Here is a 21,266-nt window from a genome sequence, read left to right as displayed (position 1 = left end):
TAGGTCAAAGTGATGGCTACATAGCGTTGTGGCTGCCGCTTCACACCATCACCAGAAGAAAGGCCAATACATGTTTGGCTACACGTGAATGAAGGTGGTCGTTGTCATTCTCAGCTGTCTAGCCAACTGGATAATGAGTTAATTCAACCAGATAGGGAACCCTATTCAAGGAAGGAACAATCAGTTTGGTGCCAAGAGAAGATAGGCTTTTCGGTGTAGACACATGACGTATCCTAGCAACATTAACGCGCGCATAGGCGCGGGAGAGGAAAAAGCAAAGAACGTGGTTCCAACTTTGAGGGCGTTTTCCGGTCAGGTATACAGCTCGGCCACGTATTTCTTAGTTCTTTCCTGGAAAGCCTCAGACGTCAGTGACAGGCGCGCGCCTGCGCAATGGCGTAACGCGCAAAGGCTACTAGGGCGATTGTTTTCCAGCGTCTGTAAACAGCGACCCTGGAGGGCTCCATTTAAAACAGGCGGGAACTAGCGGCGAGGCTCGGGAGCAACCGGACTAGCAGAGCTGCATGTCCCGCCCACCGCGGCCGCTGATTGGCTCCTATCCCGGCTCATGGAAGGCGATCCCGAGCTTCATTGGCCGTCAGTCTCCGGCTCCACACCCCTTCGGCCCCGCCCCGCCCTCCTCTGCCGACGTGGGCTGCAGGCCGCAAGCGGTTACCGTGCGAGCGAGCGGAGCGTGCGGCGGGCATGGGCGGCCTGCGGCTGCTGGCCGTAGCCCTCACGTGCAGCTGCTGGTGGCCGCAGGGCTGCCAGGGCAAGACCCTGCGGGGCAGCTTCAGCAGCGCCGCGGCCCGCGACGCCCAGGGCCAGAGCATCGGCCATTTCGAGTTCCACGGTAGGTCCGGGCGGGCCGAGCGTGGGGTGGAGGCGCGTGGCCTCCCGCGGGCCCGGGGTCGGAAGGCGGCGGCCGCGGCGCCTCCCTCCCGCCACGTCGTCCGGGCCTCATCTAGGTTCCCGCAGCCCCACGACCCTGCACCTTCCCCGGGCCGCAGCCTAATGCACCTGAAAGCCGTTTGCATTTCCCCGACGCTCCTGGTGCCAACCGGACCGCTCCTCTGCATCTCCCCCAACTCCGCACTCGGCCTGATTATGTGCGTTTGAGCCCCGTAGTTATGAGTGGATGTCAGCCCCGGAATTTAGCTTTTTCTTGTTGTTTGTAAGACCGGTTGCATGAAATCTACTTGGAGCGGCTATAGGATCTGTCATTGCCTCAACAGTTTAGTTATTACCGCGTGCCTAGAGTATATTTGGTGAAGACGCGTTTAAGTGTTTAGAAAGTTTCGTGATGTCACACTCTGACATGTGAAAGAGTTGCATTTCATAAGTATTCCTGGTATCCTCCATGTAAATCGGTGGTCTTCAGTTGATGAATTTGCAGTTCATTCTATTAGTTTTGCCCGTTTATTTGTTCTCTCAGAGTGTTTTCTTGGTACTTTGAACATTACTTCATTTCGAGTTTACTGAAGCTGAGATCTTCAGCTTATATTACAGATAAAACTGTACCTACTTAAGAGTGAGTCTTAGGAGAGGATAATAGAAATCATAGTAAGGAATGTCAAACATCGAAGGTTTTACAATTCTGAGAAAAACATGTCAGTTTTAAAAAAATCTGAATAAACCCGGGCGAATGAAGAAGAGGAACCCCCCCCCCACACACACACACACACACACAAGTAAACAGCTTTGTGGTATTTTCAGTCTCTTGACCACCTTGTTGGGCAGGTCCTTTGAGAACTGACAGCACAGTCACTGTGATCTGTACAGCGCTGATAAATCAAGGATCTATGCTGGTCATACCCCACCTGTAACTCCGATTGTAATCACCCTGTGGAGGGGACATGGAGTACAGACCCTCTGGATGTTGTTCAGGCAATGTTAGCAAGTATTGGCTGAATTAAAAAGACGGGGTTCATGTTAAGTTGCCTAAGTCTCACGGCAGATTGGGAAGGGGTAGACCAGTAGTTTCTCTCATATATTATGCAGATATAATTCTCTTACCCCTAGTTGTTGCCAGGTTTTGGTCAATTCCAGTTAAATACAGTAAAGCTATGCCGAAACAGAACCATCACTTATTACAGTTTAAAGTGTTAATAGTAACTTGGCATACTATATCGAGTCACTGTGTAACACTTGATATAGTATACCAACTTATGTAAGAGACTTTTTCTTTATGTGAACTGTACATTTTAACTTATTTAAAAGGTTTAACCAAAGCAGTAATTCTAGTAAAAAAAAAAAAAAAAGAACTTAACCAAAAGAATAGAAAATTGTAAAGCGAGTCTCTGTTTCACCTCTCTAACCTAGCATCCCTTCCCCTACAGGTACCTGCTTTTCACCATTTCTATACTAAAATTTTGTGCTGGAGAGAGGGCTCAGCAGTCAAGAACACTGACTGCTCTTCTGAAGGTCCTGAGTTCAAATCCCAGCAAGTACATGGTGGCTCAGAACCATCCCTAATGAGATTTGACACCCTCTTCTGGTGTGTCCGAAGACAGCTACAGTATAATAATACAGTACATATAATAATAATAAAGAAAAAAAACTTAAAAAAGTGGATCTTCCCACTTCAAATGATACAACTATACTAAATTTTTTTAAATTATTACTTTTGCTCATGTGTGCATTCCTGTACAAATAACACATAATGTGTGTCACTCTCATGCAGGTGTCTTTGGGAGCGAGAGGGAGTCAGTTGCCCTAGAACTGGGATTTTCAGATGATGTGAGCTGTCGCTGATGCTGGGAACCAAAGCCACAGTCCTTTTCACAAGCAGCAGGTGTTCTTACTGAGTCCTCTCTTCAGCCTCTAAAGTGGGTCCTAACTAGTTCTGGGTGCAGCCCGGCGCTCTTTCTGGTATTCACACAGCCTACTGTTATGTGTTATGGGCATAAAATAGGTATCCCAAACACATATTACCTGTGTTTATTTTCACATTAAAACATAATTAGGTACTAATAGCCTTGTCATGTTAAAAAAAAAGATACTTCAGCAAAAGTCTCTGTAGATTATGAACAAATGCATAAAAACATGGATAGGCTATACAGTGAAGCAGAAATTCGGTGGTGATGAATGTTCGTGTGTCCCCGACCAAGCTTTTCATTCAGGGAAGTGTTACCACGTGCCACTGCAGTTGCACAGACACATTCCGGGCTGGGTGAACTCTTAGCCGGAACAAGGTGTCCTTATGCTGAGATTAATTTTCATAATGAAATTTAAGAACAGTTCTACAAAAACCCCCAGTTGCAGTGTGGAAGTGTGGACTGCTGTCTCAGTACTTTATAGGAACAAACTAGTTGATAATTTCTGTTTTAATGTCAAGGTGACCATGCTCTTCTGTGTGTCAGAATCAACAACGTAGCGGCGGCCATTGGAAGGGAAGCTAGACTCTACCTGTTCCGAGCCCAGGAGTGGTTAAAGCTGCAGGGAGACAGCCCGGGTTCCGGCTGCAGTGAGCGGCTCTCCAGAGCCCAGCTGACAGGTGAGCCGTGGGTCTCCTTCAGTCACTCATTAGCTGTGCGCGTTTCCCCTTTTAATGTTGACATACAACATGGTACATGTATGTATATGCTAAGATGCTTTGTGACTGCATATGTGTAACTGATGATATCTTGGTTATTCTGTTTATAGCTGCATTTTTTAAAAGCTACCCTTTTCTTTGTTCAAAGGATAGAATGCTTTTCTCCTCCTTTTATCACTCAAGAAGTTTTTAGACATCCAAATAATTTATACTATGTTTTATGTATTTCATGCAAATATATATGATTTTCGCCTGGTTGTAGTGCACAGTGAATAGCATCGGCTGACTACTTACTGTTTGCCAGCGCTATGCTAAACACTAAAGATGTTGTGTTACTCCATACAGTTTAGCCCAAGTAATGCCGTTTGCACACTGTTGACTTAGTCATAGCATATCACTTATAAATCTCAGGGGTCTAGATAGTGTCTCCTGACAGGAGGCTAGCCACTGGGTGGTGGTGGGGGGGGAGAGCTTTTATAACTGAGTAATGAAGTTCACCTGCCATTCTGCCTGTTCCACCCCTGAAACTGCTTGTAGGCGACAAAGTTAAAGCATCAGTATTTGGTTTTTTCCACTGCTGTGGTAAGACGCTTGACCAGGGCAGCTTATAAACGTTGGGGCTATGGTTCCAGAGGCTGTTGTCTCTGACGGCAGAGTGAAAACGTGGCGGCTGGCAACTGGAGTTCAGCCACAGGCCCACATCCTGATCCACAGGCTGGAGGCAGAGAGTATGCTGAGATGACACAGGTCCAACCTCAAGGATCTCATAATCCTTCTAAACAGTTCCATCAGCTGGGGACCAAATATTGAAGCCTGTGAGAGACGTTGTCATCCAAACCACCATGGCATTGTCTTAGTCGGGGTTTCTGTTCCTGCATGACCAAGAAGCAAGTTGGGGAGGAAAGGGTTTATTGAGCTTACACTTCCACCTTGCAGCTCATCACTAAAGGAAGTCAGGACTGGAACTCAAGCAGGTCAGGAAGCAGGAGCTGATGCAGAGGCCATGGAGGGATGTTTCTTACTGGCTTGCTTCCCCTGGCTTCCTCAGCCTGCTCTCTTATAGAACCCAAGACCACCAGCCCAAAGGTGGTACCACCCCCAAGGGGCCCTCCTCTCTTGATCACCAGTTAAGAAAATGTTCCACAGCTGGATCTCATGGAGGCACTTCCCCGCCTGAAGCTCCCTTCTCTGATAACTCCAGTCTGTGTCAAGTTGACACACAAAACCAGCCAGTACAGCATTCATGAGAAAAAGCTTGCAATCACCCTCTTCCTTTCCTCCTGTGTTCACAAACGTCACCCACATGCGGGACTATGCTGCTGTCTTCTCTTAGCCTAGGCAAGTAGGTGCTCCCATTTCCAAAGAGCTGGTCTTACCGGGTGTCTGGATTCCTAAAAGGCAGCAACCCAGAGGAAAATGGAAGCTCTTTTATCACCGTTATCTGTGGATGGATCCTCTCAGTCCGCTAGAATAATGCTGACTGGAATGAATCAGATCAGTGTAAAGACACGTACAGTCGGGGCTAGAGAGGTGGCCTGGCTGTTGAGTCTTGCTAAGGATATGACTTGTCTCGTGGCTCACACAACCTTTTGCAAGTCCATCCCCAGGGGATTTGATACCCTCTTCTGGCCTCTGCAGCTTTCCTTCACACACACACACACACACACACCCGCCATGAAGTGTGTGCTCTGGGTGAAACTCATCAAGTAGTTAACAGCCTTGGGCTTTTGGACTGTCGTTTTGTTTCCTACACCATGTGGTTCATGTTGTATTCTATCCTGTATTTGTATATACAACATTCTTTCCTACATTGCCAGAGTGCAAGCCCACTAAACTGGAAGTCACTGCTAGTGGCTCATGACAACCTGATCGTAAAGCAATTGGACTGTACCTGGTCCTGCGGGCTCTGACATGCCTGGCTGTTTGTCAGCATGGGGAGATGGAGGACTTCCATCTTTGCCCTGGTTATCTTTGCTGTGTGTCAGTTTCCCTTCCCTGATCTCAAGGACAGGAGCACTGTAGGAATTACAAAGCTAAAGATTACAGGAGGGGCTGGAGAGACAGCTCAGTGGTTAGAGCACTGCTCTTGCAGAGGACCTGGGTTCAGTTCCCAGCACCACAGATGGAAGCTCATAACTGCCTGTAAGTAGCTCTGGGAATCTGGAGGCACTTCTGGCATCTGAGGGTACCTACACATACATAAATTAAAGAAAGATAAAAGATAGCAGGAGATAGGAATTTTAGAGGAATGAATAATTTGTTAAATTTAGGAGCCTAAAATAAAGTACTAAAGATGCTTATACATTACATAGTTGTTACATATCTGTTACATATATATTTTGTATAAAACATCGTGTTCTAGTTAGCTTCTCTAGGTAACAATAAAATATTGTTACTTAGAAGTAACCATACTGGGGAAGGAAGGGGTGTTCCAGCTTACAACTGAATGGTCAAGAGAAGGCTGTGCAGGAAGTCTGCTTCCTGTCCTGCTCCCCAGGGATTGCTCAGTTGGCTTTTCATGCAGCCCGGCCCCACTCGCTCACGGGAAGCACCACCCACAGTGCACCGAGCCCTGCTCATCAACCATCAATTAAGAAAATGCTTGCCCACGGTCAGTCTGATGGGAGCAGTTTCTTAACCTAGGCTCCCTCTTCCAAGATGACTGGCTTGACTCAAGTTGACAAACCAGGTAGTGCGCGTGCGTGTGTGCGTGCGTGCATAATAGAACTGATGAAATCAATAAAACATGTATGTATATGTATAGGGTATGTATATTACCCTAGCTGTGAAGTGTTTTTATCTTTTGAATCGCTAATGGTCGAATTTATAATGTATTGCTGCTCCGGAGCCTTCAGTGAGGAAAGCGTAGCCATTATTCCCTGACACTAACAGTGCCACATACTTACTTTTGTGCTAGACACTTATGGAACAATCTTTGTTATATAAGGAAACCCTAAGAGCATGCTGCTGCATTTTAGGGATAAATGGTTCCTCAGTTATGTGTGTGGGTTTTCTTTATTTGGTACACACAAGAATGTGCCTGCATCACACTTGTCTTAGGGTCACTGTCTGTGAGAAAACACCAACCAAAGCGACCTGGGAGGAGGCAGGGCGTGTTTGTTTGTATTTTGTTTTGTTTTGTTTTTTTGGCTTGCACTATCATTGAAGGAGGTCAGGACAGGAACTCAAACTGGGCAGAAACCTGGGGAAGCAGGAGCTGCTGCCGAGGCCAGGAGGAGTACAGCTCAGCCTGCTTTCCTGTGGAGCTCAGGCCAGGGATCGAATCGCCCACAGTGGGCTGGGCCCTCCCCCATTGATCACTAATTAAGAAAATGCCCCACAGCCAGATCTTCTAGAGGTATCTTCTCAGTTGAGATTCCCTCCTTTCAGATAACCCTAGCTGTGTCAGTTTGACAGAAAGCCAGCAGTACACCACTGCAGCGGGGTTCCAGGACAGACGTCTGTGTACAACACCCTGGGTTTTCCTGCTGGGCCTTGTATGGGTTTTAAAAAGAAAGACCAATGAGAAACCTTTTTATAAATGATCAGGATGTAAGTATTATAACCTCTGTGCTTTATTTATCCTGATATCACACCAGGACTTGAATTTTTGAGGCAAAAAAAAAAAAAGAGATTTTCTCTGAACGATGCTCTTCCCTTCTCTCCAAGTGACAGTGAACCAGACTGAGCACAACCTCACAGTGTCCCAGCTGCCTGCTCCCCAGACGTGGCACGTGTTCTACGCTGACAGGTACACCTGCAGGGATGAGGCGGAGAGGCCCCAGGTGGACGATATCCCCTTTGAAATGGTGCTCCTCAACCCGGATGCTGAAGGAAACCCACTGGATCATTTTGGCGCCAGAGAGTCTGGTAAGGAGCGTCGGTGCAGAGCGAGGCTTGTGCGTGGGGGCCTCATGGTACCTTTTAGGATGTTAGAGGCAAAAAGCAGCTGAAGTTTGAAAGGCAAACATAGAGACCAAAAATAACCAATATTAGCAGGTAGTTGTACATACAGGGTGATCAAATTGTGTGTTGTCTAGTTTCTTTATACAGTTTCAATCTTGTTTTTAAGATATTTTGGATCATTTTTATAAACAAAAATGTTAATGAATGTCACGTCCACCCTCTCCAGCAAAGAGGACGCGACACCAGGGAGTTTCTTCCTTCTATGGTTTATTCGGGAAACCTTGAATTAAGCTTATTTCTTCTTTTGGCGGCCTGGGCTCTCTCCCAGCCTGACCTTATATAGCCTACTCAGCCCCGTCTACCTAGGGAGATAGCCAGCCGTTTCCTCATAGGTGAACTAAGTGAGTTCTTCATTAGCATGTAAGTGTGATAAGGAATACAGCACACTGCGCATGTACTCAAGTGATTTACTACCAGGGAGCTGCATCTGGCCAGCGCCATCTTGTAATAGAGATGAACAAAGGCTGGCTTACTACAAATGAATTGAACAGTCAACGTTGAGGTATAAACTGACTACTCAGTAGGAATTCCCTCACAGTGGCTCTGAACAGGTTCACCCCTTGCTTGGTTCTTCCATAGTAAGGATCAAGTCTGGTGTTGTCTGCAATCAGACTCACTCCCACAGGCCTCAGGAGAAGTTTAGGTCAGGGTCTTGCGTTACTGAAGTGCATTCTAGCCCCACAGAAGTTACTGTCATGGACTCAATAGCGTGCTCACGTCAGGCTGTGGGCCATCCGTCAGGGAGAGGGCTGGGGCTCACTGCTCCATGAGTCACTGGCTGCTTGACAAACTCACTACAGAGATGCCGATGAGCCAAGCCAGAGGGAGGCCACGGGAGGCCCGGTGGTCAGGGTCAGTGTGTCTGCTGGCCACAGCTAGAGGACAAACGGCGTAGCTGGTCACCGAGGGGCCACAAAGGATGGGCCTCTCCCAGAGGTTCAGAGCTCTGCACGGGAAGGAAGGAGCAGCCACTCAGATGCCTGCGAGTACTGATTGAACTGAGCTTGTTCGGCGATGACACCTCAGGCTGGAGACTCACTAGAGCAGAAGTTACTCTGCCACGTTTTGTCTTTGCAAGTTAAGCCAGTGTTCCGAAGACAGCACCATTCCGAGTGTCAGGGTGGGGTGGGGGTATGGACTGATGGCCCTCGTGTAATTTCCTGTGACACTTGCTTCCTGGAAAAGCCTGGCCTGCTGGGCCTATCCCGGGACTCTCCCTGCCTGGGGAGGGCAGCTCCGCCTGCTGCTGTCTGAGGCCCGAGTCTGAACTCCTTGTCCTGACTCTTAGTTCAGTTCTTTTTTTCCCCTCATTTGGCATGAAGTAATCCCAGGTGCTGAGTTGGATCTCTCAGTGCGAGTCATCGTGCCTTGGCTCTTCCTGAACTGTGCCCACACCTCCAGTGGGCAGATGCAGGCAGATTCCTGTGGGTTCAAGGCCAGCCTGGTCTACATAGTGACTCCAGGACAGCTAGAGCTATATAGTGAGACGGTGTCTGGAAAAACAAACAAACAAATAAATAAATAAAATAGAAAGTAAATTCACATCCCCTTGCTGAGACTCGGGCTTCGTTTGGGTTGTAAGCTAGACTCTGAATCAGAGCTCTGCAATTGCTTCTAATGTTAGAAGGCTGTATTTTACTTTCTGTGAGTGATATGCTGGTTATATGGTACAAATCTTAAGAGGGTCCTTCCTATTTTATAGCATTTGTTTCCAGAGGAGAGTCTTCAGTTCTTTTAAAAGCCTATTAGTTTGTCTGATTATATAATCTGGGTAAAAAAAATTTTCCCATGATTTTTTTATTGAGAATTGACTCCATCTGAAAAATTTTAATTAAATAACCTACTACAACCTACAAACAACATATAATTAATGTTGTATGCTATTCTTTTTAAATTTTGCAACTTTAGTTCAGTTATTGCATTCTAAATCTAGACTGGTTAATCCCTGGTTTGCAGCGCAAGACTCGTTTTACAAAACCAGCTAAGCAAAGTTGACGCTGTTTACCATCATATCTAAGTAGGGGCGTAAGGCCTTTCAGGGAGAAAGAGTGGAATTACTTTAAAAGATTAATGGTGAGTGTAAGAGGGAGCGAGAGGTAAGCTGGAAGGGGAAGGGAGGTGAAAACGATGCTCACACATGGGAAATTCTCAAAAAACCTTCATAACCATTTCCTGTTCTTGTCTGGGGCTACAGACTCTTGAGAGCTCTTTGCCTACAGCACACAGCTGATTCCTGAGAGAGCAGTGTCGCCTTCGCCGCGCTGCCTCGGTCTCGTCAGTCCGTGTGCCTTTGCTTCCCTCTGCCCTCTGTTCCAGAGGGACCTGGCCCAACTCAGCGCTGGCGAAAGACTCCGTGTGCATGGGAAGAGGTGGTCAGGAAGCAGCTTGAGGAAAGGTCTAAGGCTCGTGCTCCAGAGGAGACGAAGCTCCCACTGGGCATCTGCGGCCTGACCAGGCTCACACAGCTGCGCTTGTTAGCACCTCCTTCTCAGTGCCGGAAAACTGAGGGTAGACAGATCACCAGATGGTTTGAGGTCGTGCTTGGCATTGAGATGGTGAGGGTGGAAGACTGTGCCCTAAGACAGGAGTCGGGCTGGCCAGGATGGTGCTGTGTCCAGCATCCCTCCCTCAGTGGAGGCTAAGGTACTGCAGCCATTCTAAGCATGTCAAAGCATCCTTAAGGCTTACTTTATAAGTGTTCAACATCTGCGACATGTTCATCCAAGAGGCTTCTCTGATGTGGGCTGACATAGTTACCCACCTGTTGTAAATTAGATTTCAGTTCCGGTGTGAACAGCACAAATTGCTTTCTTGTGACTGCTAGAAGTAGAGCAAAAGTAAAATTCACAGCTAAAGAGAGACAGACATGGCATCATAGAGATGATTTGTTTAAAAGGAAAACAATAATAAAGCCCAGAGTGGGCAGCCACGTGCTGTCTTCAGAGTGCACTGTGGACAGGCTCAAGGTAAGGCCTCCTCATCTAAGAGTGAGTTAGTTAAGTCATAGTGTTTTAATATATTAATCCAATCATATTTTTTGTCATTTCTTTGTAATCTTTTTCTGGGAGATATATTTACCACTGAATAATATTCCTTTGTTCTAAGTTATTTTGATTTATTGGTAAATACAGTTTTCTTAGTCAATCTGTTATATAATGAGTACTAAACCCCAATCCTGTAATAGGTACCTTACAAAGTATTACAAATAAATAAATTTCAATAGATGCTTTGTGGAATTACTTAATATGAAGAAGGAAAAATTAGAAACCAAGATGAAGACAGGGAGTTTTGCTGACCCACAGCTGCTGACTTTGGAAGCATCTGCACTTCCTGCCTTCTTCCAGTACTGTAATTAGCTCAGGAGCACAGTGCCACTGTGCGAAATGCAGCCTCTCCTGCCAGAGACCCCAGCTACCTCAGCTACCCCAGATATCTCAGATACCCCAGCTACTTCAGATACCCCAGCTACCTCAGATACCCCAGCTACCTCAGATACCCCAGCTATCTCAGCTACCTCAGATACTCCAGCTACTTCAGATACCCCAGCTACCTCGGATACCTCAGATACCTCAGCTTCCCCAGCTCCCTCAGCTCCCTCAGCTCCCCCAGCTCCCCCAGCTCCCCCAGCTCCCCCAGCTCCCCCAGCTCCCCCAGCTCCCCCAGCTCCCCCAGCTCCCCCAGCTCCCTCAGTTCCCTCAGCTCTCCCAGCTCCCTCACTGCACTGGAGCACCATGGAGCACATCACTTGTGTGGTAGAGCAGGAGAGACACCCAGTGGTAAGAGAACTTCTTGCTGAGTTTAGTTCTCTTGCTGTGGCCCCCACATGAGGAGTCTGAGCTATTTGTTTGCCGTTTTTCCTGGGATATCTGTCTCCTGGTTTGCTTTTCCAAAATGACTGGTTGGATAATAAAAGTATTTTCTTTTCTTCATTAATTGGCATTTACCCCAAATGGGAAGCTAGAGCGATCTCGGGATTCTCATTGGAATGGGAGCAAATGCAGCTCCGTCCTCAGACTCAGAGAGAGCTCTGTGTACTCGCCCCATATTGCGCCCTGGTGTTCAGTAGAATGTAAGATCCCTGGCCTCGGACTCCTGTGAGGTCTGCCTAGAACAGCTCCATGGCAGCAGAGTGCACGTCATGGGACCAGCCAGCCGCAGACGACAGTATCATGTGGAAACTAGTCAGTACTCACTAACAGCACAGCATACTAGCTGCTTATACGACACTTGCATTTTCCTGGCTGTTGAGGATAGTGTGCAGATGCTGTGGCGTTGGATAGCAGGATGTGCGTTGGGTTCTGTACGTAAATACAATGCATTTTATGTAAAGGGGTTGAGCACCCGTGGGCTCTGATGGCTGAGGGGTCCCGGGACCAGTGTCCCTTGGATGGCCAAGAAAGACTGAGCTAATCCCTTAAACTCAGAACTATGAAATCTCCAGGCTCTTAAAGTTTATTAGAATTTTATTTTATTGATTTTTTTTTTTAATTTCCTAAATGAAAACTCAAGTTCCAGTCTGCTTCTTGTGGGGTCACATGGGCACTCCAGGAGACCAGTGGCAGAGGGCCCATCATGGCGTCTTCTGCAGTTAGCGCCTGCTTTCTTACTCGGTTCTTACCTAGGCCAGCCGGTCTCCTTCGCTCATAGCCTCTGCTTGCTCAGCTGATGTCATCCTGCCCTGCACCCCTGCCTGCCCTGCATCCCTGCCTGCCGGTACCTCTGGCCTGGTCCAGGTCAGCGCTCCCGCCTGGCGCCCTCACGGAGCACTCCTGTGCTTGCCCGTGTGAGTTCTGAGCGACTATGACTCATCTGACTCTGTACTTGGCCACTGTACTGGTACCAGTTGTTTATTGTCACGTTTCTGTGCCAAAATGAAATTCAAGGTCACAGAACGTGCCAGAACTCGGACCCGCATGTGTTAAGTTACACGAGTCACCTTAGGGCTGTCCAGAGCAGACTGCGTGGCTTCACCGTCTGGGTTCTGACTTGTGGGTCTGACCTGGGACCCAGGAAGTTGGCTGACTGTTATTGGTCAGGGACCACACTGGGAGAAGCATGGACAAGGGTTAGCGCCTGGTGACAGTCAGTGTCGCTGACGTTCTGGGGACAGATGTGCATCCAGAGCTTGCTGAGGTGTCTCACTGAACATTGAAGCCACAGCTGGCTGCTTTCACACAAAACACGTCTGATTTTACAGTGAGGCTTCATCCTGCCCTGGGGGACTTTGTTGTGTCACAGACTGACATCTAAAGAGGCAGGGCGCACCACACAGACCTTAGCAGAAGCCTCGAAGCCAAGGCTCAATGAAGATTTACTGAGAAGGTGTTGGGTGCGTGGCTGCTTCCTGTCAGGTCTGGGATGGAAAGGTTTTGTCTGAAGCGAGGGCTCTCCACTGAGCCACGTCCCTTGGCATTGGAGGGCAGGTTGTTTTAGGTGCCTTCTTACAGGTAAAACTTGGACCCGATGCGTGCGGGGGTGGGGTGAGGTGGGTTGGTAATTCCTGTCTCTCTTCCCTACGAGAGCAAATGCGTCCAAGCACTAGAGGGAAACGAGAAGCAGCCGGGAAGGCCCCTGATGCTGTCGGTTTACTGAAGCCAGCCCGCTGTCTTCTCTTCAGGGCTGCACGAGTTCTTCTTTCTCCTGGTCCTGGTGTACTTCGTGACTGCGTGCATCTATGCGCAGTCCCTGTGGCAGGCTATGAGAAAAGGAGGACCCATGCACACCATCCTAAAGGTCCTGACCACTGCGCTGCTGCTGCAAGCCGCCTCAGCCTTAGCTAACTACACCCACTTCTCCAGGTAACCCGCCCCGCCCCGCCCCGCCCGGGTCAGCACCGCAGCTAAGTGATCCTGCGTCGCCCACAGAATGGTGCCCGCTTTGATGTGAGCATTTTCCACGTTGGTGATTTACACTGATGCTCCTTCTCAATCACTCAGGTACTCCAGAGATGGAATAGGGGTTCCTCTCATGGGGAGTCTGGCAGAAGGTGAGTATGTTTCTGAGGATTTTTTCAAAAATAGATTTGCCATCTTGTTTTTCTTAAAAGGAAAATCAAAAACAAACAAATAGAAACCCCTTTATTTTCAGCAAGTGGTGTAGCTCAGTAGTAGATTCAATGCCTAGCATTGAATGAGGTTTGATCTCCAGCAATGTAAAGTATGATGATGGTGATGATGCCGGTGGTGGTGGTGGTGGTGGTGGTAGTGATGGTGATGATCAGGATGATGATGGTGATGATTATGATGATGGTGGTGGTGATGATGAAATTATTATTTTTGCTGCGGTATAGTTTATCCAAAACTAAGCTTAACTGAAACAGACTGTAGATTTAGTTCTCAATCGTGTTGATCTTGCTAATGACTAATGTGTGTGCCTTACTTCTTCATTGTTTGTTACCCACATACGCTTCCTCGGTTTATCCTCAGTAAACAGCAGGTATGCTGTGGTAATCCCCGTTTGCAGAGTCGGTGCTCAGAGATACTCAGTGTACATTCCAGAGGTCAGTCAGCGTGTGCGCTGCAGAGCCCAGCTTTCCAGCCGCGTTGCATAGGTTTTCCTCTGATGTAATTCTCTTCTTTCTTAGACTGGCTTTCTCTGTTTCACATCCAAGGCTAGTGCGCTTATAATTAAGCTGACCTCATGTCTTTGTTCTCCATTAATAAGAGAGACTCTTAGTAATTTAAAAAATACTTAAAGGTCTTATAATTATGGCATTTTAAAAAGAACGTGAGGGAGAAATCAGGTCTTGTGCGCTCTCTAGACTCAGAACCTACTGTTTGGTCTCTGGAGCCGTGCTAGGTCTCCTGGCCGGCTTCATGCAGTCCCTGGAGTCTCGCCATGCGTAGCAGGCACTCCACAGCTCTTACCACCTTCCGGGGACTCCTAGATCTGATGACCCATGTCCATTAAGAAACTTGACGAGCCTTTTGTTACCTTGTGACATGAACAAGAGGCAATTGTCTTCTGAACATTGGCTAGACCTTGGCTTCTCTTCTCTTTTGAATATACTCGGGTATCCAGTGGGATCTTGCTAAAGCAGGTCAGACCTGTAGAGATGGCGTAGGCAGCTGGGGAAACTGACATCTGAAGAGGCAGGGCACACCACACAGACCTTAGCAGAAGCCTCAAAGCCAAGGCTCAGTGAAGATTTACTGAGAAGGTGTTGGGTGCCTGGCTGCTTCCTGTCAGGTCTGGGATGGAAAGGTTTTTTGTCTGAAGCGAGGGCTCTCCACTGAGCCACGTCCCTTGGCATTGGAGGGCAGGGCCGACTTTGTTCCTGTCCTCTAGCCTATTGTGTACCGTAGGCTGCCCTCACCCTCACTCCTGACCCTGGCCCATCCCTGGGTTAGGAGGCACAACTGTGGGGTGTGCCCGCCTTGCTCTCCGGAGCAGCTGCTGCTTTCACTGCAGTGAACTGATGTTGCTAAGGATTGGGCATTCTTCCAACAAACAGTTGGCTGCGTAAGTGGTTACAGCGAGAGAGCAGAGTTGTGTGACCTGTGTACTTTGTCTATGAATATTATGTACATTCATATATAAGCACATGTTTATAAAGGATAAATATGTTTATAGATAAAATAGCAGGTAGTCATTCTCAGCCGGTGAGCACGGGCTCCGATCCAGTTAAGGCATTACACCAATCTGTGACCTGGAGGATACGGGCAGGAGCTGGGACATTGGGATTTCCCGGGTGCTGTGTTTGCTGCTTAAAGCTCACATAGGAATTCCCTCAGCGGTGTCTTTATGTTGTCAACTGACTGTATTTGTGAATGTTTAATGAAATTAACAGGCATCACACTTAAGCATTTGTGGTGAAAGAAAAGTGTGCTTGACCCGACAGTCCACGTAATCCAAGTGTAATGACAACCCATTCTGTGTATTCGCTATCACACAAGCATGCAGACATCCATACACTTTCCCTCTGCAGACAGCAGGACACCAACAACACAGGAAAACAACTCCACCCAAATCTGGGTTGGTGAACTAGTGAGTTTACTTGGGATAACCTGGGGTAACATGAGCAGCTCACAAGCAGCAATGCCACCGAGAAAGATGTCCCCACTCCCCACAGCCCTTAACTGTATACTGCCAGGAAGGGGTGGGTGGGGTGAGCCGAGCCGAGCCTCACCCGCCATGATGGGAACTTCCGTGGGCTTAATGCTGTGCAGGCCTCCTGTGCAGCTGCACAGCCACGGCTGCCAAGAGGTCAGGCACGTGGGGCACGGCCTGCGTCTCCTGTACCCAGGAGAGAGCGTGTCACAGTGTGCATGTGCATGGCCTGTTCATGCAGACGACAGAGCAGGGGCACATCCATCCAGATACACACGATGTGTAGATTTTTGATGTGCAGCTCAAAAACATAAACATGACACCCGAGCTATTTTTCTTTCTGTTCAAGGACTCTTACTCCAAAGCAATAAAAGTTGAAAGTATAAACAATGTAGGTTGCAGTTTATTAAACTTGATGTAAAAATACACTATGATAGAAAAGTAATAGCTTTTATTGTAAGCAGGGAGCTTACATTTTAAGATAAGTTTGTATGTGGTATGCTCTGTACACAGGTGGTTTGTAGTCGAGTTCTCCTGCAATGCAAGTGCTGGACACCAGGTGGCGCATGGCGCCAGCTGACCGCTCTTCACTTGTCAATAGGACTGTCATGTCAGATGTCAAAGTCTGTGGAATTTCATACTGTTTCCTATAAACAGTTTTACAGAGTACTTCCCTATCACAACTTATCCAGCCAACCTCAGTAGCAACCCCACAAAGGATACTAATATTTCAACATTGCAAATATTATATTTAAAGTTTCTTTTTGCCAAAGTTGTACATAGCAGTTTTAAAGAGAAGGAAAAATATAGCTTTAAGGTTGGACACATATATACATCATATATATGTATGATGTATATGATAGCCATGTATCTACATTTTTAAGTGATAGCATTGACCTTATTTTAGTTATTGTTGTAACCAATTATAAATTTTATGCCAAGTAGTTCACGTTTTAGAATTATTACACAATAATCTTATTTAACTTACTTATTTTGTTTTGTGGTTAAAAAATGCCTTTATTTAAAAAGGGATATCTCAATAAAAAATATCGCAAATTTCATGAATTGTGAAACTTTATTGACTTTGATTTTCATTTCCCTTTAGTTTTTGATATTGCCTCCCAAATTCAGATGCTGTACCTGCTTCTGAGCCTGTGCATGGGCTGGACAATAGTCCGGATGAAGAAGTCTCAAAGCAGACCTCTCCAGTGGGACTCGACCCCTGCGTCCACGGGCATCGCAGTGTTCATTGTCATCACACAGGTGAGCTGATGCTCAGCTTCTGCTGAGAGCACACAGGTGTGTGCCTGGGGGCGCCGCTGCCTGGGGGTGCCGCTGCCTGGGGGGGTGCCGCTGCCTGGGGGGGTGCCGCTGCCTGGGGGGGGGGCGCCGCTGCCTGGGGGGGTGCCGCTGCCTGGGGGGGCGCCGCTGCCTGGGGGCACTGCTGCCTGGGGGCGCCGCTGCCTGGGACCAGGAGGAACTTGGGAGGTGTGGAGTTTAAACTGCAGGTTTAAAGACTCTCCCTAACTGGGCGCTGGTGTGTGTAGATAGCAAGGTTCGGAATCCACTTCTACTGCTTTCAAAAATCATTCCCTACATCTTCAGTTAAATATTTTTTAAAAAGATGTTAGCATTTCTTAGTGTGGAGAGATAGCTTAACAGTAAAGAGCTCTGGCTGCTCCTCCAGAGGACCCATGTCAAGTCCCAGCACCCACATCTGCCCACAGCCACCTGTAACTGCAGTTCCAGAGAATCAGACACCTTTTTCTGATCTCGGCAGGCAAAAAAAACCATACACATAAAATAAATTTAAAATACACATAAAAGTCTTTAACAATTATGTATGTTCTCATTTTTCCAAGCACAGCTCTCCTAAGCACTGTACACAAGCAGCTTACATTTTAAGATACGTATGCAAAGAATCCTAAGGACTTATCATCATTTCATGGACGTTTAGTTCATTGTCACAAGTAACCAACCAGTAGTTACCTGGAAGGGGCTGCAGCCTTTCAGACACCTGCTCTTGTCAGTGACGGCACAGACTGATGCTGACGACAAGCCCTCTGTGTGCATGCATGTCTGCTCATGTGCAATCAGTCACAGTACCATATGTATCTGTAAACAGGTATAATCTAAGGACTAGTGCTTTAAGTAATAGCACTGTGTGTCTGTGTGTGTGCACGCGCACATGAGTGGTGTGTGTGTGTGTGGTGTGCGTGGTGTTTGTGTGGTGTGTGTGTGTCTGTGTGGCATGTCTGTGTGTGCTGCATGTCTGTGGGAGAGGCATGTGACAAGGGTGTACAGATGTGCATACTTGTGTGTGAGGTCACAGGCACATGCTTGCACACCCAGCGTTTTTATTGTGAGCTGTGCAGGTAGACCTTAAGGGTGCTGTAGCCGTTGACAAGCTGTCCATGGTCTCCCAGCCATGGAAACGACCTTGATGAACGCTTACCCTCCCCAATAGAAAAGACAGAGGTGGGGTGGGGAGCACTGGGAAGAAGGGGTTCAGTGGGAGAGGTGGGTGAGGAGCGAGTGTCAAGGGGTGAAAAGACTCAAGTTATTATGTATGTGTGAAAGCGCTTTATCTACCACACACTGTTAGGTGTGAGAAGTGTGCCGCTCCCATTGAGTCACACACTTGGCTGACGTCACAGCAGTGAGCTCATGGCCTCTCACTTTAAGACAAGCACTTTGCCTAAGACGGAGGTATTTCCCTGGCTGCAAGGACTGCAGTTTATGTCCCCAAAGAAGGTTTCCTTTGTGAGGTAACCAAAATAGCTCATCTACTAAAAGTGCTGCGCTGCTGAGCGGTAATATGTGAGCGGGGGAGGGGACGACGGCGAGAGGCCACGGCAGCCCCTGAATGCCAAGGAACTGGATTTTTGTTTTGAGATGAGGCTCATGTAGACTAGGCTAGCCTGAAACACGCAGAGATCTGCCTGCACCTCCCTAATGCAGGGATTAAATGCCTGAGTCACCATACCTAGCCAAAGAATTGGATTTGTTTTATTTTATTTACCAAAGAGTTGAAAACATGCTTTTTATTGTAAATAGGTTTGTTTTCCTCTAATTATTATTATTCTTATTTACAGAGCATTTTGCTACTTTGGGAGCAGTTTGAAGACACTAGTCACCACAGCTCGCACTCCCACCACAGCCTAGCTGGGCTCCTGCTGATCATCTTACGAATTTGCCTGGCGCTGTCACTGGGCTGTGGGCTCTACCAGATCATCACGATGGAGAGGAGCACGCTCAAGAGGGAGTTCTACATCACATTCGCCAAAGTACGGCTCCCCCCCCCATTCCCCCTACTCCCCCTCCCCCCACTGCCCCAGCTCCCCCTCCCCCCCAGCTCCCCTGGCTTTTTTATTATATGCATAAGTGTTTTGCCTTTGTGTGTGTATGTGTGTATATGCACACACATACACACACACACACACACACACACACACACATGCATGCGCACACACACCAAGTCAAATTCCCTGGAACTAGAATTAAGAAACTTGTGAACTGCCGTGGGGGCTGGGAACTGAACCTGGGCCCTCTGTAAGAACAGCAAACCCCCTTAACCACTGAGCCATCTCCCTCTCAAGGCCCTGAGCAGATTAGTGACCTTGCTGTTTGATACTTGATTCAGGGCCTCTAGCCCAGGCTACCCTCAGATTCGCAGTGCTCCTGCTTTAAGGGTCCTAAACTTAGAAGCCTCCGGTGTGCGCCATGGCCTGCTGTGTTTGGCTCTCTTTAATCTGGCGTATCTGAAAGACAGCTCTTCCTTTGTTGATTCTTCAGGGCTGCATCCTGTGGTTCTTATGCCAGCCAGCGCTCGCGTGCATTGCTGTCCTTTTCAATGACTACCAAAGAGATAAGGTCAGTAATGGTCGGCGGGAACATGGTTCGAGATACCTACTTAGCCGTTCAGAAGTTTCTTGAGTTCTTTAAAATTCTTTAAAAAATATTATCATTGTTGAATACATAAATTAGAAGTTATAAACATTGAAAAAAGAGCTTAAAATTAGTTTATAAGCAAAAACGTTAGAAATAAGTTTTTTGTTGGTCTGTTTGCTTTTGAAACAGGATCAGACTACATAGCCCGGGGCCTCAGTTGTAGTACAGTTGATCCTCCTGCCTCTGCCTTTCAAATGTTGGGATTATAGTACATGCTGCCACACCTAGCCTAGAAATAGCTTTTATGAATCATAGCAATTTCAGAATCGTGTTTTATGAATTAAATTACAGGATATGTAATGGATGTTTTAAAAGAAATGAGTGCAGTTGCTTACTGTACTTACAACAGCCGAGACAGGCAGAGAGGCCACGCTGCGCTAATAGACTGCAGAGGAGAGTCAGCGGCGCGATAGGTTAGGACCTGCCTGCCTTCGGCGGCAATGGCTGTGGGATTTCAGAGTAGGCTCTGCCGTTAGTGCTTAGGGACTGTAAGTGGCAGCGTGGCCTACAGAAGCAGCTGTGACGTCAGTGTCGTCAGCGTTTATATAGGAGTGTGCTTTGCTGCTATTCTTATTAGCCAGACGCCTGAGTTTTCTAGTTCTCAGAACTCCTGCCTGTAATGTGCACACCTACGGGAGACAAGGTACTTGTCTGTCCTACTTTGGCATCAAAGGGATTTTACCCATGAACAGTCACAGAGTTTCTGTGGAATGTGGTTCATGAATTGAACCCGTGGTGGAAGGGAAAGGAGGGTACAACCCAGAAGCAGGCTTGTGGTGGGTTAAACACCTGCTGCTCTGTGAGTGAAGCTGCCCCTCTGTTTTCTTTCAGGTTATCACAGTGGGTGTCATCCTTTGCCAGGCCGTGTCCATGGTCATTCTGTACAGACTTTTCCTGTCCCACAGTCTGTACTGGGAGGTCTCCTCACTCTCCTCAGTAACACTACCACTGACCATCTCGTCCGCACACAAAGGGCGCCCTCATTTCTGATGCTTTGGGTTTTGTTGAGAGAACAAATGAGTGGAGACGTGCAATAGGGTCCACCGCAGTGCCGTCCTGTCACGCCGAGGCGTGGAAGCGGAGCAGCAGAAGCAGCGCAAGCAGCGCCTTAGCTACAGAACTGGACGCCAGCGGCGTCGGCAGGAAGTAAGAAACGTTCCGAGTGGACTCCCACAGTGAGCTTCCCAGGAAGAATGCTGTTTCAAGGTGACTAAAGCAGCTTCCATGTGGAAATAAATGTGAAAAAGACGCTCAGATGACACTTGCCATGCCTCAGCGGTAGCAAACTTGGGCCTGATCGTCTCACAGGCGTCACCTAAACAATCCTTACCTGTGCCGGTCCAGCAGCCCAGGTGTGACGTCTGTGATGTGCTGACTTTAAAACTGCTTCTCCTTAGCCTTTAAAGAACGTGCATTTCAAATGACAAGTTAAAGGACTTGAAAGTGAAATTTCTTCAGGAAATAAACAGGAAATATGTTAACAGTTAACTGAATTAGCTTTTGTTTATTCACGGGTGGAGTTCTTCTGCAATTTCTTCATGTATTGTCGGCTCTGCTTCAGGTTTTATCTTGATTGGGAAAGGATTTTGGGTAATGTGTGGAAAATCATGGCTACATTACATTGGCTAGAAGAACAGGGTTTCAGTCTGAGGACGTGGGTAAGGGACAAGCAGGGGTTTGTTTAAAATGAAAGAAGGAGAAAGTAGTGTGTGGGGTGGCACTGAAATTTTAATCCTGAGGTAATTCATTTCTCTTATGCTGACTC

General features: G+C 47.5%; 1 protein-coding gene across 3 annotated transcripts; it reads left to right on the top strand.

Moving 5' to 3' along the window:
* Window positions 1-493: 493 nt before the first annotated feature.
* Window positions 494-20,989, top strand: Gpr180 (G protein-coupled receptor 180). Of its 3 annotated transcripts, none has more exons than XM_052190659.1 (9): window positions 494-853; window positions 3,363-3,496; window positions 7,205-7,405; window positions 13,119-13,299; window positions 13,438-13,487; window positions 16,656-16,813; window positions 18,646-18,837; window positions 19,346-19,423; window positions 20,333-20,989. In XM_052190659.1, the coding sequence occupies exons 1-9, from the start codon at window positions 525-527 to the stop codon at window positions 20,489-20,491; spliced, it is 1,482 nt and encodes a 493-aa protein (XP_052046619.1). In that variant the 5' UTR covers window positions 494-524; the 3' UTR covers window positions 20,492-20,989. The 3 variants fall into 3 exon arrangements, with proteins under 3 accessions (XP_052046619.1, XP_052046620.1, XP_052046622.1); XM_052190660.1 differs by having other exon boundaries at window positions 637-853; window positions 3,338-3,496; XM_052190662.1 differs by lacking the exon at window positions 494-853 and adding an exon at window positions 860-1,109.
* Window positions 20,990-21,266: the final 277 nt, after the last annotated feature.

This window comes from Apodemus sylvaticus, chromosome 8 (assembly GCF_947179515.1).
Source record: "Apodemus sylvaticus chromosome 8, mApoSyl1.1, whole genome shotgun sequence".
NCBI classification, from domain to species: Eukaryota; Metazoa; Chordata; class Mammalia; order Rodentia; family Muridae; genus Apodemus; species Apodemus sylvaticus.
The sequence above is the reverse complement of the archived record's forward strand: the minus strand, read 5'-3'. Positions and strand labels throughout refer to the sequence as shown.